General features: G+C 40.6%; 1 protein-coding gene across 1 annotated transcript in view; it reads right to left on the bottom strand.

The window, feature by feature from the left end:
• The window catches only part of macrod2 (mono-ADP ribosylhydrolase 2), a 1,287,170-nt gene that overhangs the window by 951,033 nt on the left and 316,890 nt on the right, over window positions 1-19,247 (bottom strand). The window contains exon 4 of the mRNA XM_060925481.1: window positions 2,012-2,041. Within this exon, the coding sequence (XP_060781464.1) occupies window positions 2,012-2,041 (30 nt within the window). The remainder of the gene's footprint in view (window positions 1-2,011; window positions 2,042-19,247) is intronic.

Below are 19,247 nucleotides of genomic sequence, written 5' to 3'. Positions count from 1 at the left end.
AGTTATTCCATGAAATCGGGTCGTACATGAGCTCGCGTAGCACCGAGTTGGCTTTAAGCCTTGTACGACGAGATTGAACGGAATAACTGTTTTAGTCTATCCACGTTCACTGGATTTTGAGAAACGGAGCATTTTTATTTTTTGCAAATTCGATCAATAAAAACTTGACACAAAATGTCCGACAAAACAATTTCCGTTTAGAATGTAAACAAGCTGGCGAAATGACAGGAGCAATTTGTGAAAAATGCGATGATGATGACGATTCTTGAAAAAAAAAAGAGATGTTCTTACTAGGGGTGTGCAAAAATATCGATACGGCGATATATCGCGATACTTTGTCTTCTGATTCAATATCGATACTCAAAATTTGAATATCGATATTTTTTCAAATAATAAATCATGTTTCAGACGGGTTGTAAATCCAGTACGACTTCCGCACCTCCGCTCCGCGAGGTGTTGCTGTGCCGCTCCCTCACTGCAAGGCACTCTTCGTCTTCTCTTTTTTCCCCGGCGGTTGCAGTGAGGAAAAAAAACAAGCAAGCGTGGCTGTTAACGTAAACCTAGAGACGCCGCCGAACTTTAAGGTAGATGTTTGGAGGCACTTTGGATTCCAAAGGAAAGGAGAAAAAAAAACAGTGAGCCGGTGTTCTGTAAAGTTATCCTACCTCTTGGATTTGTCCTACCAAGCCTACTGCGCATGCGCGAAATCCAGGAGGGTAGGAAAATTCAACAGTAGTTTTGTCCTACCGATCAGCTGGGCTGATAGAAAATCGGTGAGTATTTCACGCATTTGCCGATTTTTATGTTTTGTGCGTATTGGTCGAGTCTTTGGCCGAGTCAAATAATTTGTAATGCCTTGTTTTGAATAATAAACCGGTCTGTATGAGAACTTGCTAATTCATGTGTTCTGCGCATGCGCAGTAGGCTTTGCGCATGCGCAGTAGGAGACTAAGATGCACACTGCACTTTTCAATGTGTTTCAGACAGTGTGTTGTTCCTGCAAAATAAGCACAAGTTAAATGTTCTCCGGTATATGTTCTCAAGTTTACAAAGAACAAATTGATATTAGTGTTAGCACTGAAATGTATGTGCAGTCTGCAGTGCAAGTTTTAAGTTTTCATAAAACAATTTGATTCTGCTTGTTAAGCAGCACTGATGTGTCCATGCTTACAGAAAAGTTGAGAATACTAGCACAGAAATGGGAATTTTCTGTATGTTGTAGTGAAGCAACTCTTGGTTTTGCCAGCAGTGGAATAGAGACAAATATATGTCTGGCAAGAGTGTGTAGTTATGTATGTGAAATGTAATTTTACAGTGGTCAATAAATTCTGATTTTCTTCAGTGACACAGATATTGTGATGTGGTTGAAATTTCTTGCAATATATCGATTATCGCAGAATCGCTGTACCGTGATATTATCGTTATCGTGGGCAAAATATCGCCATAGTATCGTATTGTGAGGTATCTGGTGATACCCAGCCCTAGTTCTTACCATCGAATACTTTAAGTCCATATTTTGTTGCTTTTTTTGGGGTTTTGTTTTTGAGTACAGTTTTTATTTCGTCCTCGGTTGATTCAGTAACACGCTCCGCCATGTTCTTCTTCTTCTTTAGGTTTTTTTTTTTTTGGTGGTTGGCAAACCAACTTAAAGATGCATTACAGCCACCGACTTGGCTGGAGTATGGGACAGGAGATTTTATTTATTTATTTGGGGGAGGAGGATATTATATTCTTTTAGCGATTTCTGTTTCTTTTAAACACTTGATAACAAAAGTGATGTATCTGACTTGATGCGCGCCACACCATTTGGTTTTTCTCTACTCACGGTATATGAGCTGATAGCCTAGTGGAAGAGTAGCCGATCGGAGCATGCGATTGCTCATATGCAGTGAATGTGGATAGAATAAAAAATAGATCATGCCACAATGCTGTAGCATCTTTAATGATTAGAGAACTAGAAGAAGTAGGTAAAGTGCTACAAAAACAGGTGGTGAAAGTTGAGAATGCTTACCTCCGCCGCCACCGAGGAGACTGGAGTTTGCTGTTAAGGAGACAAGAAAGAAAAAACAAACAAACAAACAACACAAAAACAGAAAATTAGTAGCTGGTCTCGAGAACACTTTACCTCAAAGAGAACACCATTATTCAGATGAAGGCAGACACAGATATAGACCTTGAAGGTCAAGCACACTCTAAAGGGAGATTTATTCATCATGCACTGATTCTGAAGCACAAGCATGCAAGCAGCTGCACTCCACGAACACCCTCGCTGCTGTGTCTTTTCAACCGGGCGGCAGGCAGGGCTGTCCGCGTGAGTCTGAGCAGATGCTGCAAAGGCCGAGCAGCACTTTGATGCTCCGTTTCTGATCTCTGGTGGCGAAGAGGTGGCTGAGGGTCGCAAGTTTGCCTGTCGTACTTCTCTCGCAGGCACCATAACATGACTAAAAAGAGCCTGGGCGAAACCCTGCTCCTGTTTCTCACCTCTCTAGATCTAATAACCACTATCGGCTTTAGACGCGCTCTTTAATTGTGAACACACTGTTACTGGCACAAGAAAAATTCCCCTGTTTCTAAGTTCAAGGGAAGGCAACATCAAGAAAGGCTTTCATTTAAAAACACGGGCTCTGGGTGTCAGCTCCAGACTTTCCAACAACTGATTAAAGGGGGATTTAAAAAAGCCACCGTTAATTTGGACACAGTGGAAAAAAAAAAAAAACTAAAACAGACGTGTTCTCAAATGTGCGGTTCACACAAAGTGCAGTCCATATGAATCGCATTAATCACAATTTGGAGCATGAGTAACATTTGAGCTATAAAATAAACAAGCGAATGATCAAACTCTTATTCTGTCGTGACAAAAGAGGGATGCTAATCGAACAGTCATGAGCCAGAAATGTGATTCAGTAAAGGTGTTCCTATTGATTGAGCTCATTTTTCCAACAAAGACATCTTGAGGCATGGTTTTGGATGTACAGTACGTACAACAGTGTGTTTACAGTGTTATAAGTACGTGTGGGTGGAAAGATAAAAAGCGTTCTGTTGCATTTCATCAAGCACTTTGTTGCGCAAACACTAAATAGAAGTGACGGATTAAAAAAAAAAAAAAAAGGTTGAAAAGCTTCCAGCTGGCATGGTTAGTATCGAGGTTGTGTGTGTTTTTATTTTTATTATTTTGAAAGCCGAGACTTTTTTTTTTCACTGCATTGTTCATTTAGAGCGCTTCTAGAGAACAGAAGCTAGTGGCCTCTGTCCAAACGCCTCGACTCACTCGACACTGTCAGTCAGAATTAAATCTGACTGAGAATAATCATAATGATAGAAAGGGAGCAAAACGTCCTGCACGCGACAAAGTATCAGACGTTAATATACTTCAGCTGCACTAGATTAAAAGGGCGAGTGTTCAGCAGCTGTCACAGGGAAAAGGAATCCGTCGTGCTATAATCGAACTCAAAAGGGTGTCATTATGTTTTGGGGTCAAGGAACTTTAATGGACGAGTGACGCAATAATCTGATCCAGGACTAAATGTTATCCATATATTTCACGCTCATGAGTGACATTTTCATGAACCTGAACATTCGCGACATGGAAACCGCAATTTCAGAGTCAGCTGCAATTCTATGCAAATTAGGCACGACACGATAAAGCGACAAAACCAAGGCAGTGATTCCTCAGACCAATCCTATGGCATGTATGAACTGATGATTATAACAACTTCCCCACTTCAAACTTGAAATCGTACCTGCAATTTGTTCCAGTTTAGGTTTGACATGGTTAAAAAAAGATTGAGAAATCATCCAACAAATGGTATCGTTATTCTTACACGACCGTTCAAAAGTTTGGGGTCGCTTTGAAATGTCCTTATTTTTGAAAGAAAAGCACTGTTCTTTTCAACGAAGATCACTTTAAACTAATCAGAAATCCACTCTATACATCGCTAATGTGGTAAACGACTATTCTAGCTGCAAATGTCTGGTTTTTGGTGCAATATCTCCATAGGTGTATAGAGGCCCATTTCCAGCAACTCTCACTCCAGTGTTCTAATGGTACAATGTGTTTGCTCATTGCCTCAGAAGGCTAATGGATGATTAGAAAACCCTTGTACAATCATGTTAGCACAGCTGAAAACAGTTTAGCTCTTTAGAGAAGCTATAAAACTGACCTTCCTTTGAGCAGATTGAGTTTCTGGAGCATCACATTTGTGGGGTCGATTAAACGCTCAAAATGGCCAGAAAAATGTCTTGACTATATTTTCTATTCATTTTACAACTTATGGTGGGAAATAAAAGTGTGACTTTTCATGGAAAACACAAAATTGTCTGGGTGACCCCAAACTTTTGAACGGTAGTGTATACTGCCATGTACAGTTTATGTTTAGCTTTGGCCGAGCTCCCACCCGAACTGATAATTGCATTATCAGTTTTTCTTTGGCTAATCAGACACAGGGTGCGCCGCCACTCTTGCCGGAGCAGTTGGGGGTTAGTCGCCTTGCTCAAGGGCACTTCAGCCAGTCCTGCTGGTCCAAGGAATCAAACTAATGACCTTTTGGTCCCAAACTTGTTTCTCTAACCATTAGGCCATAGCCTCCACATGTACAACTTCTGGTTAAATGTGTATACAGACATTAGGAAGAAAAATAAAGTCAACATTAACCTTTTAATCCACTTGTCCAGTCAGACAAGCAGCGAGATTTTTCACTTGTCCTGACCATAACCTTTTTATTACTATGCATTTACTAGTTCAATGAAAGGAAAGTGGTGAGCAAAGTTTATCAAAAAGCACATACAGTGGTGCTTGAAAGTTTGCGAACCCTTTAGAATTTTCTATATTTCTGCATAAATATGACCGAAAACATCATCGGATTTGCACGCAAGTCCTAAAAGTAGATAAAGAGAACCCGGTTAAACAAATGAGACAAAAATATTATACTTGGTCATTTATTTATGGAGGAAAATGCTTTCTTGGGATCGCGTACAATGCATCTTAACAACAGCAAGGCTTGAACTGCCATTCTCATATCCCAAATGTTCTTTTGGTACCAAATCTTCTTGATTCCATTGTAAAAAGCTCCCAAAATGACACATTTTCTGCAACCCCGAACACATATTCCGATCAATGATGTCTAAGAATTGCTTTGGCAGGATCGGTTTCCAAAGCAAGCGAGCACGGTAAACAAAAAGGTTCGAACTTACGACTTCTCCGCTCACTTCACAACCATTTCTTCTTCGTGTGAAGGTCTTTGATGAACTGTTCGAGGGGGCTAATATAATAGCACCCCTAATAACAATAGATATAACGAACAGCCTTGCTAAACGTTGTGTGACCAGCGAAGATAGCATGACTTTTTCCGCTCCGCTTGCAAAACGCAATATCACAATGGAAGATTCTATGAATTCAACAGCGATTTGGAGAAGAAAAAAAAAAACAAAAGGAAAAAAGAACTCGAAGAAAAGAGAGTATTATGAGAAAAACCGGGAGGCGCTGGCTGAAAAAGCAAGGGAAACTCAAGAGGCGTGAAAATGAGCTAGCTTATGCCTAGCCAGCATGAGGAAATGATGTCTTCTTTTTAGAAATAAATATGAACTTGTATGATTTCTGCACAAGAATGCAAATCTTAGACAATAAACGTGAAAATATCAAAAAAGACCACACCCGCAATGCATTCTGGGTATTAGTTAAAATGAATAATATAATAGATATTCTCTCAATATTTGTTCTCATGATCAAATCTAATAAATAATCAAATGTTCTGATGACTTTGTGAAATTGTTAATTTTTCTCATATGTTACACCTTTGTACCCCTGAATCCTGCAACTGATCCAAGTCTAATAATCTATAATTAGGTATTACGACGTGGTTATTTTTACACACGCACCTGCTATGCTCGGCTTCCCCAGAATTTCGTAAACACTAACACGGCCGGATCACGGAGGCGATTGAACTCGTTTTATTGGAACTGTATTGATGTAACTCTTGAATAATTACGATAAAAATGGTGATTTTCAACAAATATTCAGCTCGTCCCGTCAGCCAGGCAGATGCGGATTTGACTTTACCTGACCAAACATCTGGTTGTCCCGGACAGTCGGACGACCATGAATGTCGAGCCCTGGCTTGAAAGGAAGTGGCGATGATCGCTAATCCGAATGACTTGTTGCCTGCGGGTGTGACTACAGGGTTACTCAAGAAATGGATGATGCCATTGTCTCGTTAAGTGGTATTGCAGCACAGCTGACATTATGGATCTCCACTTCATCTAGTTCGCTAAAAGTCAGCGTCTCGAAAGCACAGAAGCTAATCAATTTGACAGCATCGAGAGGGATGCGGTGACTTGCAGGAGGCCCAAGCCCAGATGAGACCAGCAGCTTCTTTAATGGTACGCACTCATCCAACAGAGTGGGAGAGGCGTATCTCATCTCGGCAGGGACTTTGGTAAATGTGTTCGCCTGCAAGGCAGAACAGAAATCTTGTGCCTGGGTTGTTTTATTTCTTTTCTTTTAATATTCCTCACCCTGTGTGCTGTGAGTCACACCGAGCCACTCCTTTCATCTTTCCCCTTTATTCCCTTTCTTTTCGTTTTTTTTTCCCCCTTCAAAGTGTCTCGTGCGCACGCATCTCTTACCTCCGCAAAGGGCGAAAACAAAACTGAGCCCCTCTGCAATTGATATTGAGGGAAGCATTCAAGGCCTTTAAATAACTTGGGATGATTCCTTATCTAACAGCAGAGAGAAGGGAAACAAATGAGTTACAGCTGTTTAAAAAAAAATAGAGAGGGAAAGAAGAAAAGAGAAACCTGCACATTTTCACAAGTTGAGGAAAATAAAAGAAGAATTTAGCGAGAGGTAAAGAATGCCTTAGAAGTCATGCTTGGGGAAACTGGCAACTCGCAGGCTGATCTGAAGTGACAGCGTCCACGTTGGCCAGAGTTGGAAACTAAACAGAAATTATACCATGATGAAGTTTTGATCGTGGATATTAATCATGAATTACATGAGCTCACCATCTGCTTCAATCTCTGGATATTGGACACTAGGGAGGACTCAGGACTTGTGCTTCTAGCTCCTTCTATCCAATACAAGTTCCTGGCACTCAGGTTGCTTGGCAGTGGAAACAGTGTCGGATCACATATTTGTTCATGTGCCACGTGATACCATAATCATAGTCAAGTACGTGATTTGGGTTACCTTTCTCATCAGACTACCAACACTACCAAATGCAGGCGTACTGGCGGAACCAAAAATAGTGCAGACCATTGACTGGTCACTGGAGTCAGACACCAGCTTGAATTGTTGATATCAAGATTTGGGCTCCAGACCATTGACTGACTGGACAAGTGCAATCAGCACAGAAATGCCGTAAATCATTGCTGAAGTCAGACACTACACTCTCAGGAAATAAAGTACATTATTATACATATGGGCCACTTTTTCCATGGAACAAAAACATGAATTCTATTCCCTTCTAGCGGGTTTATTGATTAGATTAGATTAGATTAGATTCACTTTATTCATCCCACATCGGGGAAATTCACGTGTTACAGTAGCAAGAAAATGTCAAACAGATAACAAATAAAACTGAAATAAAAATTAGACAAACGAAGGATTAAATACAGAGGGCTATTTGCATTATCTACCATGAAAAAGTATAGAAAAATTGCCTTATTGAGAGGCTCGGAAAAAATTGCACATTACAGGTAGACTCTGTATATATACACACATATATACATATATAATATATAAGTATGCATAAAAATAGTTTAGGGCCTATATTATTGCACATAATAATTGCATCGATGAGAGATGACAGTGGTAGTAGTGGTGAAGTAGTGTAAATTAAACGACAAACAGGTTATTGGTGCTACGTTACAAGTTGTGGATGTTATACAGTCTGACAGCAGATGGCATGCGATATTATCATCATATCACTTATCTTCCACATATTACGCCACTCTCCCCAATGGACAATGAGCGTGCAATACCGTTACAATATTGCACATTGTCAAGACAACACAACGTCACACATCGGAGCTGATGCGAAGATCCGATGACAAAACTTTTCAGCTGTACATGCGCACAATCATTTCTTTGTCGGCCGGGAAAGAGAGAAGACGAGGCTAATCCAGTGCTAGATTTATGCACTAAATAAATAAACTGAAAATTGAAACTAAAGACATTCTGAACACCCGAAAGGCTACCAAAACTTAATTATATATTCTTCACGCATATTTACAAAAGCGAAACATACCAACGGACACCTAAAAACTGGAAAAGAGGCATGTCGGAGATGTAAAACTTCTGCGCTAGGTTGTGACTGTGACCGTTTGTATACAAACATGGCCACGAGGTTTGCTTCATTAAAAGCAGAAGATTAAAAGTGGAAGATATATTTTGAAAGAGAATTTTGAAAGAGAAAGATGCGCTGAACACCCGAAAGGCTCCCAAAACTTCCATGGATATCCTTCACGCGTTTAATCTTCCGCATTAAATATATGGAAAAGCTGGAAAAGAGACACGTCAGAGATGTAAAACTTCCACGCTAGCGAGTGACTGTGGCAGTTTGTAAACAATCATGGCCATGAGGTTTACTTCGTTAAAAGCAGAAGATTTAGAGAGAATTTTGAAAGAGAAAGATGAGCTCAACACCCGAAAGGCTACCAAAACTTCACTATCCATACTTACAAGAGAAAAACATATCAATGGACATCGAAAAACTGGAAAATAGAGCAATAGCGGAAATATTGTCAAAGTTCGACTTGGAGGTGAGGAAAAGTGACGGAGACTTTTACAAGAGGACTTCACTCATGGACTTCACTCAACTGCAATGTAACAATTAACTACGACCAAAAGTAACTCTGAACTTGAACTGTCTACCTGGATATCGCTTGTACACAAGTTGGGTTGTTGTTCAGGCTTTTTGGACTTGTACCATTTTTATTGTTAGAACTTTGACTTTGTACAGTACATCAGATTGACAGAACACTGAATTACATTCGATCAGAATCAGCATTCAATATTGGTAAGTTACCACCTGTTATTAACTTTTGGTAAAATCTATAATTGTTCCATCAAATGTGTATAATAATAATAATAATAATAATAATAATAATAATACAACCCCGATTCCAAAAAAGTTGGGACAAAGTACAAATTGTCAATAAAAATGGAATGCAATGATGAGGAAGTTTCAAAATTCCATATTTTATTCAGAATAGAGCATAGATGACATATCAAATGTTTAAACTGAGAAAATGCATTATTTAAAGAGAAAAATTAGGTGATTTTAAATTTCATGACAACAACACATCTCAAAAAAGTTGGGACAAGGCCATGTTTACCACTGTGAGACATCCCCTTTTCTCTTTACAACAGTCTGTAAACGTCTGGGGACTGAGGAGACAAGTTGCTCAAGTTTAGGGATAGGAATGTTAACCCATTCTTGTCTAATGTAGGATTCTAGTTGCTCAACTGTCTTAGGTCTTTTTTGTCGTATCTTCCATTTTATGATGCGCCAAATGTTTTCTATGGGTGAAAGATCTGGACTGCAGGCTGGCCAGTTCAGTACCCGGACCCTTCTTCTACGCAGCCATGATGCTGTAATTGATGCAGTATGTGGTTTGGCATTGTTATGTTGGAAAATGCAAGGTCTCTCCTGAAAGAGATGTCGTCTGGATGGGAGCATACAGTATGTTGCTCTAGAACCTGGATATACCTTTCAGCATTGATGGTGTCTTTCCAGATGTGTAAGCTGCCCATGCCACACGCACTAATGCAACCCCATACCATCAGAGATGCAGGCTTCTGAACTGAGCGCTGATAACAACTCGGGTCGTCCTTCTCCTCTTTAGTCCGAATGACACGGCGTCCCTGATTTCCATAAAGAACTTCAAATTTTGATTCGTCTGACCACAGAACAGTTTTCCACTTTGCCACAGTCCATTTTAAATGAGCCTTGGCCCAGAGAAGACGTCTGCGCTTCTGGATCATGTTTAGATACGGCTTCTTCTTTGAACTATAGAGTTTTAGCTGGCAACGGCAGATGGCACGGTGAATTGTGTTCACAGATAATGTTCTCTGGAAATATTCCTGAGCCCATTTTGTGATTTCCAATACAGAAGCATGCCTGTATGTGATGCAGTGCCGTCTAAGGGCCCGAAGATCACGGGCGCCCAATATGGTTTTCCGGCCTTGACCCTTACGCACAGAGATTCTTCCAGATTCTCTGAATCTTTTGATGACATTATGCACTGTAGATGATGATATGTTCAAACTCTTTGCAATTTTACACTGTCGAACTCCTTTCTGATATTGCTCCACTATTTGTCGGCGCAGAATTAGGGGGATTGGCGATCCTCTTCCCATCTTTACTTCTGAGAGCCGCTGCCACTCCAAGATGCTCTTTTTATACCCAGTCATGTTAATGACCTATTGCCAATTGACCTAATGAGTTGCAATTTGGTCCTCCAGCTGTTCCTTTTTTGTACCTTTAACTTTTCCAGTCTCTTATTGCCCCTGTCCCAACTTTTTTGAGATGTGTTGCTGTCATGAAATTTCAAATGAGCCAATATTTGGCATGAAATTTCAAAATGTCTCACTTTCGACATTTGATATGTTGTCTATGTTCTATTGTGAATACAATATCAGTTTTTGAGATTTGTAAATTATTGCATTCCGTTTTTATTTACAATTTGTACTTTGTCCCAACTTTTTTGGAATCGGGGTTGTAATATTGGCTGGCTTTTTTCGTGGTATATCAGATATATTCCATTCAGCTACTCATCTTTAACTCGTTCAAGATCATGCTAGCTGAATGGAATATATCGGATATACCACGAAAAAAACCAGCCAATATTATTTAAATATTGTACCTTTAGGGGTACAGTGGCTTGTCACTCGGGCAGTACCCCCAAAGGTACTTATCTGTACCCTTTATATACTGCTTGAGAACATACATGTACCTTTTTGGCCCTTAAAAGGTACACATACAGTGTCTTGCAAAAGTATTCCTCCCCCTTGGTGTTTGTCCTGTTTTGTTACATTACAAGCTGGAATTAAAATGGATTTGGGGGGAGTTAACACCATTTGATTTATACAACATGCCTAACACTTTAAAGGTGCATTTTTTTGTGACAAACAATAATTAAGATGAAAAACCAGAAATCTGGAGTGTGCATAGGTATTCACCCCCAACGTCAATACTTTGTAGAGCCACCTTTTGCTGCAATTACAGCTGCAAGTCTCTTGGGGTATGTCTCTATTAGCTTAACACATTTAGCCACTGGGATGTTTGCCCATTCTTCAAGGCAAAACTGCTCCAACTCCATCAAGTTAGATGGGTTGCGTTGGCAATCTTCAAGTTATGCCACAGATTCTCAACTGGATTGAGGTCTGGGCTTTGATTAGGTCATTCCAAGACATTTAAATGTTTCCCTTTAAACCACTCCAGTGTAGCTTCAGCAGTATGTTTAGGGTCATTGTCCTGCTGGAATGTGAACCTTCGTCCCATTCTCAAACCTCTGGTCGACTCAAACAGGTTTTCCTCCAGAATTACCCTGTATTTAGTGCCATCCATCTTTCCTTCAGTCCTGACCAGCTTTCCTGTCCCTGCAGATGAAAAACATCCCCACAGCATGATGCTGCCACCACTATGCTTCACTGTAGGAATGGTGTTCTCAGGGTGTTGGGTTTGCGCCACACATGGCATTTCCCATGATGGCCAAAAAAAAAAATCAATTTTAGTCCCACCTGACCAAAGAATCTTCTTCCATATGTTTGGGGAGTCTGCCACATGCTGTTGGGCAAACTGCAAACGTGATTTTTTTAAGCAATGGCTTTTTTCTGGCCACTCTTCCATAAAGCCCCACTTTGTGGAGTGTACGGCTTAAAGTGGTCTTATGGACAAATACTCCCATCTCCGCTGTGGATCTTTGCAGCTCCCTCAGTGTTATCTTTGGTGTCTTTGTTGCATCTCTGATGAATGCCCTACTTGCCCGGTCTGTGAGTTTTGGTGGGCGGCCTTCTCTTGTCAGGTTTGTAGTGGTGCCATATTCTTTCCATTTTGCTATAATGGATTTCATGGTGCTCTGTGGGATATTCAAAGTTTGGGGTACTTTTTATAACCCAACCCTGATCTATACTTCTCCACAACTTTGTCTCTGACCTGTTTGGAGGCTCCTTGGTTTTCATGTTGCTTGCTTAGTAGTGCTGCAGAGTCAGGGTCCTTCCAGAACAGGTGGATTTATACAGACATCATGTGACAGATCATGTGACACTTTGATTGCACACAGGTGGATCTTAATCAATTAATTATGTGACTTATGAAGTGAATTGGTTGGACCAGCTCTTATTTAGGGGTTGAATACCTATGCACACTCCAGATTTCATGGGGAGGGGGGGGGGGGGGGGGGGGGGGGGGGGGGTCGGGTCATCTTAATTATTGTTTGTGTCACCAAAAAAAAAAATACACCTTTGAAGTTGTAGGCATGTTGTGTAAATCAAATCGCGCTAACCTCCCAAAAATCCATTTTAATTCCAGCTTGTAATGTGACAAAACAGGACAAACACGAAGGGGGATGAATACTTTTGCAAGGCACTGTAGTTACGCTGAGGTCCAATAACGAGCCCTAGGGGTACATTCGTGTAGACTGTACCTTGGGGGACTCCTACTGTACTGCAGTTTCTGACAGTGTAGCTGGTTTCAATTTGTTGTTGTTTTTTTTGCAATATCTGGGCTCCAGACCGGCGGCACGGTGGTGTAGTGGTTAGCGCTGTCGCCTCACAGCAAGAAGGTCCGGGTTCGAGCCCCGTGGCCGGCGAGGGCCTTTCTGTGCGGAGTTTGCATGTTCTCCCCGTGTCCGCGTGGGTTTCCTCCGGGTGCTCCGGTTTCCCCCACAGTCCAAAGACATGCAGGTTAGGTTAACTGGTGACTCTAAATTGACCGTAGGTGTGAGTGTGAGTGTGAATGGTTGTCTGTATCTATGTGTCAGCCCTGTGATGACCTGGCGACTTGTCCAGGGTGTACCCCGTCTTTCGCCCGTAGTCAGCTGGGATAGGCTCCAGCTTGCCTGCGACCCTGTAGAACAGGATAAAGCGGCTACAGATAATGAGATGAGAATGAGATGAGATGGGCTCCAGACCACTGACTTTTCAAATGGAACCATAACGTATCAATAAGAGTCAACACTGGAGCAAGCAGCTCGTCAGAATCGCTTATTTTGAGATTTGGGTTCATCACTGGAGCTGGTCACCAGTCACTTGAATCTGCTTTATTTAGACACATAAAAGATACAATAAAAGATCTGAGCAGACTCGTGAAATTTGGACACCAGTACACAAAGAGAGGCTCGAGTAATTTCTTGACATTTGCTGAAAACTGGGATCCAGCGATAATCCATGGATGGTGCATAAAATAGCGAAAGAAAAGGACCATAGTGACTACAGAACATCTACTTTCAAGAGAAGGTTTCAGACACTTGACCAGGGTGAGGATTAGTATCTACTGTATAAGCATGCTGTACTGCATGCTTGGGGAAAAGTGTTGTCTCTCTCACTGTCCTTCAAGCAACTCCAAAATCTTCAACAGAAAAGAATTTATGACAGGTACGGGATGGGGAGGAAAGGAAAGAATGGACACAGCTGTAATTAAACCCCTGCCTTTAACGCCTCTCAGCCACAGCAGGAAACACAAACATGTGAATTGGGGTTGGTCTCGCTTCAGTAAGCACCCTCATCTATCCTCAAACGTCCCTGTTTCTCCAAAGATCAGCTTCCTGTTGTTCCACTTCCTGCTTTGCTACAGGAAATCAAGTAGAGACTTATGTTAATTTCATGGTGAGCCAAGGCTTGGTAGAGGATTCCGTGCAAAATCTGCTCCGGCAGGTAACGTGAATACTGAGAGGACGGCTCGACACCACGTCCCCGGTGTCTCTCGGAAATCAGGACCGGGTTGTTATCTCTACAGCGAGAACCCCATTCGAGTCTTAAATATAACAGCAGTGTGACAAGCAGGCAGGGGGTTGATCATTAACTAGAGTCAGCAGACAACTTTCTAACACCTGGTGTTATCCTCCCTCACGCTTGTACAGACACACAGCTCACAATCATGTGCTTGTACTTCTTTCCTGTGTTCTTGTTTAAACTCAGCGGTTACACACGACAGTTTAAGAGTAGCACCCAGCTATGTGTTGGCTCATGTGGCCAAGCACAACCCAGAGGTGGACAGTAACAAAGTACATTTACTTGAGTCCTGTATTTAAGTGCACTTTTTGAGTATCTGTACTTTACTTGAGGCTTTTTTTTTTGAGAAACTTATGACTAACTTCACTACGTTTGAAAGGCAAATATCGTACTTTTCACTCCATTACATTTCTATCAAGGTCCTCGCTACTCGTTACTATGAAGCGGCTTTGAAAGTGGAGTTTTTTTTCTTTTCTAAAACGTGATGGTTTTTCCGCAGGTGACACTGAGACAGCCGATCAGTCATCACTAGGGTCGCGTCACATCTATAGACTGAATAAAATCAAATTCAGTGATTTCTCAGCAGCGTTATTTAACACCATCAGTTGATGGCAGAATGGAAGGAGGCGGTTCTTCTGGGGAACGCACGCACTCATGGCCCATGAACCCGTGTTTCAGTTTTCTGAAAGGATTAAAATTTCGTTTCGTTTTAAATGTTTGCTGAAAACGAACCACATCACGACCTACAAAAACTTGCCATCTGACCTGCGGAAGCATATTGAGGTATATAAACGTTTTATTCCAAGACAAAGCTTGCAATGAAGTTGTCTGTGCTTTTAGAGCTAGCGGTAACGTTGCAGTAGCTATGCAGTCTGGTTAGTCAAATGACTTTCTATGGATTTTCCTGCCAAGTTGCCGTAGCCTTGTCCACGGCTAACGTTAACACATAGCTAGTTAACTTGGACACTGTAAGTTAGCATGTAAAAACTGAGTTGCGCTAACATGAATAACGTTAACTTATCCAAAGTCCTTTCAGAAATATGTTTTAGCATAATCTTGCCAAATAAACAATGTAGAAATCTTTCTTTTCTAGTAGTGTTAGCGACCCAATATGATTTCAAGTTCGAAAAAGAGTTTGCTGGCATGTCAGGTAGAGCTTCACTGACTAGCGAGCGTAACGTTAAACCACCATGATGGCACGACAGGCGTTCATTTTGTAAATCCAGTCGGTTGCTTCAGAGGCATGAGGTTTTTTAAGCATTGTGGTAATAATACAACAGTGCGTTGACAGAAAATGTACTTTTAATACTTAAGTATTTTTAAAAGCACGTACTTCAGTACTTTGACTGAAGTAAAAGTTTGACAGGACAACTTTCACTTCTATCGGAGTAACATTTGACCAGCGGGATCTGTACTTTAACTTAAGTAATGAAGTTGGGTACTTTGTCCACCTCTGGTAGAACCTCTATCTGCAGGAAAAACACACATTCCTCAGATCAGAAGCACAGCATTCGGTGTTACAGAATAAAACAGACGGTCTTGTCAACAGGAAAAAGCTAAATATCAGCAATGAATTCGCATAGCATTCAAAACAAAACGTAGCCAATTTTGAAAAAGTCTTCTCAATGAAGACAACGTTTGACGTTAATGGTTTATTTATTTATTTTTTTAAATTTAGTGGATAGTTAGAATTATATCTCTTATCAAAAAATTCCCATGCAGGGATTGGCCAAGGATGGCTCATGTGACATAAAATAGTTCCACCACTGGTTAAGCAATGTATCTCGTGACGTCAAAAAAAAAAAAAAATGGTATGAGTCAGTCATGGTATATCCGGGATATACCATGAACTGACATCACAGTTTTAAGCTGTACGGCTGACTCGAGTCACAGTTGTGGCTCTGTGAGCATTTCTGTGTGTGTAGATCGACGTGTTATGATCGTGCCTAGAGAGGCAGGCGATAGCGTGGTACATTGCACATGCGCAGGTCGAAGGTCGCGCCGACGTAAACAACAAACATGGCTGCCTCCAGTGAGTTTATGCCGTGTTCAATCTTAACACTTTTAGTTTGGAATTTTTTGATGAGAGATATAAATCTAATATACCATGCACTCAGAGGCACCGGGAATTATGGATTCTCTGAGGTGACTGGCAAAGTACTGCGCCCCTCACAAAATAGTACTAGTCACCTCAGAGAATCCATCATTTCAACCCGAGTCTCTCAGTGCATGGTATATTAGATTACTATGGGGTAAAAAAACAAAACAAAAGCCATACTTACAAGAATAAAGGAAAGAAAAACAGGTCAGTATCATGCTATAACGTTAAAAAAATGTATTGTGATGTTTGTATGTCGTAATAACGTGAAAAACACCTTGTTATAACAAGAAAGTTTTCTCGTTATAGCAATATACTAGTCATCTTGCTACGATGTGAAATCTTTCATGCTAAAACGTGATAACTGTTATACACGACACGTTTCGCGTTATAATGAGATCAATTGGTCTCAGGCAGACGGAAGTAGAACTTAATCAAATCGTGTAAATGGATTCCTCAGTTTATGTAATCTCTGCACATCGTTCAAATACGAGTTTCACATTTTGAACAATTAAAAAGGATTCAATCTTATGATGTGAAGCGTTTTATGTTATAACAGTAAGTTATTCTATTATAACAAGATAAAAAGAGTATATTGCTGTCCCAAGAAAAGTTTCTTGTCTTGTATGTCGTAAAAATATCTTGTTACGACAATAAACTTTTTACATTATAACGTGATGCTGAAGGGCGGCACGGTGGTGTAGTGGTTAGCTCTGTCGCCTCACAGAAAGGTCCGGGTTCGAGCCCCGGGGCCGGCGAGGGCCTTTCTGTGCGGAGTTTGCATGTTCTCCCCGTGTCCGCGTGGGTTTCCTCCGGGTGCTCCGGTTTCCCCCACAGTCCAAAGACATGCAGGTTAGGTTAACTGGTGACTCTAAATTGAGCGTAGGTGTGAATGTGAGTGTGAATGGTTGTCTGTGTCTATGTGTCAGCCCTGTGATGACCTGGCGACTTGTCCAGGGTGTACCCCGCCTTTCGCCCGTAGTCAGCTGGGATAGGCTCCAGCTTGCCTGCGACCCTGTAGAAGGATAAAGCGGCTAGAGATAATGAGATGAGATGAGACGTGATGCTGATCTGTCTTTCTTTTTTTGGGCATGCCAGCAATACGCTTCTCTGAAACAGGAATGATCTTGAATTGTTTCAGAGACTGTTCTTTTCCTTCAGGGACATCCTGCATAAAGCAAAGGACCAAATACCATCTCGTGCTCAACTAAAAATCCCTGTAGTACGGGACATATTTTAAAAAATAATAAATAAAATGAAGTAAAATGCAAATTACATATACTAACTTGTGAATAACGGTCATATAAATTGTATTTAGTAAGTGGGAAATATTTACTGATTGTACTGATAGTCAGACTTTTTTGTTTTTTTTTTAAACAGAAAAGAAAAAGGCATTCTGTGTTCGAAATCAATTCAGTCACAGCAGTGAAGAGAATTTTTCAGCTCTTAATGAAGCTAATGAATCTTTCGAGGACCCTTGATTGTAAACTTCACGTTCGATTTGACACCTCGGTTACAATTCCTCCTCGAAAATGTCAAATTAGCCTTTAAAATTAACCACCAGCTTTTAAAAATAGCTATCAACATCGGAAGAGCTTCGAGCCTGGTGGATGAAAGCAATGCCATATTAGATCACTCAGCTGAATACAGCGAGTCGATACACAACCTGACTTAAAGGAGAACTGAAGACAATTTTTTTTTATCAGAATTCTATTTCTCATTTTATTAAATATCGGAATGCATTTTTGATCACTATTTTGTCACTGTTATAGCAAGTTATGAGTGTTTGAAATGCGCTCTGTAATATATATCAGTCCATATGTCAAAGCGATGGCCGTAAACGAGATTCGTAGAGACCTGTGCGAGACATCGTAGGACGGAAGTAAAACGTACAGCGGAAATCCAAGTGACCGACGTCTGCCAACGTTCCCTGTGTCCGAAATCGCTCCCTACTCACTATATATTGAGGACGCCATTTTGTAGTGCTCTCCGAAACCTTATTGAGGATTGTTTACACCCTATATAGTGCACTCAAAGTATCCAAGCAAGATATCCCATCATGCATTGCAGTCGCGCTGAAAGAAATCAAATTAAAAGTCTCAAATTTGATTTAATAAAAGGCAGCGGCAAAGAAGAAAGTATTCAGCCTTGATTTAAAAGAACTGAAAGATGCAGCTACTTTGTATCGATTAATATCGGAAATTCGTTCAGTATAATATGGATTTATCACAAAAATACATGCACGTGTTTATTATTTTGAAAACCCACCAGCCGACTGATCTGGCACGTTTTAATTGTGCGACAGTAATGACGTAAATACCAGCATGACGGAGTAGTGTCCGAAAGCGTTTTTTCATTTTACCAATGGTTCGAAGTCGTATGGAATAATCTCAATCACTGATGAAGCTGGCAAATCTCGAAATTAATCTAAATTGGAATGATATGGCGATCAGGCCGATGTGTAAACAGTTTTCAAAATGGCGGCGCTGACACTTCACGTTTGAAGTCTTGAGCAAGTCTGGTGAAGATTGCGTGGATAAGCGACGCCTGCCGCGGACCATACGAGCTACATTCAACACGGCTAAAAACCGAAAAGGACGATAAGTCTAATATAATATTCCAATACGAGTCACGATATACGGTTAATAAAACCAAAAACGTAATTCAATACGACGTTAATTAAGAAATAAAGCAAGTTTAAAAATGACTTCAGTTCCCGTTTAACCTGTGGGAGAAACACGGCCTCGACTGATCCACCGTCCAGGAACCTGCTGATATTTTCTACTTTTTTTTTTATAGCAAACTGTCCTGGAAAGCAGATTGTGAATGAAGAAGAGTTTAAGTTTTGGAGAACAAAGACGTGACACCTTAAAAAAAAAAAAAAAAAGAGCCATAAAAGATCAACATTTTTAAATAATCTACAGTATCACCACTGTTTTGCAAGGCTTATTTGATTTTTTTTTCTCATATATTATGCGTCATTTTTACGTGGAAAGTGTGTAAATGTCTGACTTGAGATAGCAAACACTTCCCTAAAAGTGCATATCACGGGTAAATTCAGGAGCAAGATCAATGTAATTCTCCTATTTTATATTAAAATTTGGTCAAATATCTGTCACATTTTGTGCAATTTTTTTTAACCTTGCGCAATACCAGAAAAATTCAGTTGAAATCAAGCCATTTGAGGTGAATTGGTCC

Source organism: Neoarius graeffei, chromosome 7 (assembly GCF_027579695.1).
Source record: "Neoarius graeffei isolate fNeoGra1 chromosome 7, fNeoGra1.pri, whole genome shotgun sequence".
Taxonomy (NCBI): domain Eukaryota; kingdom Metazoa; phylum Chordata; class Actinopteri; order Siluriformes; family Ariidae; genus Neoarius; species Neoarius graeffei.
This window is presented reverse-complemented; position numbering and strand designations above follow the sequence as displayed.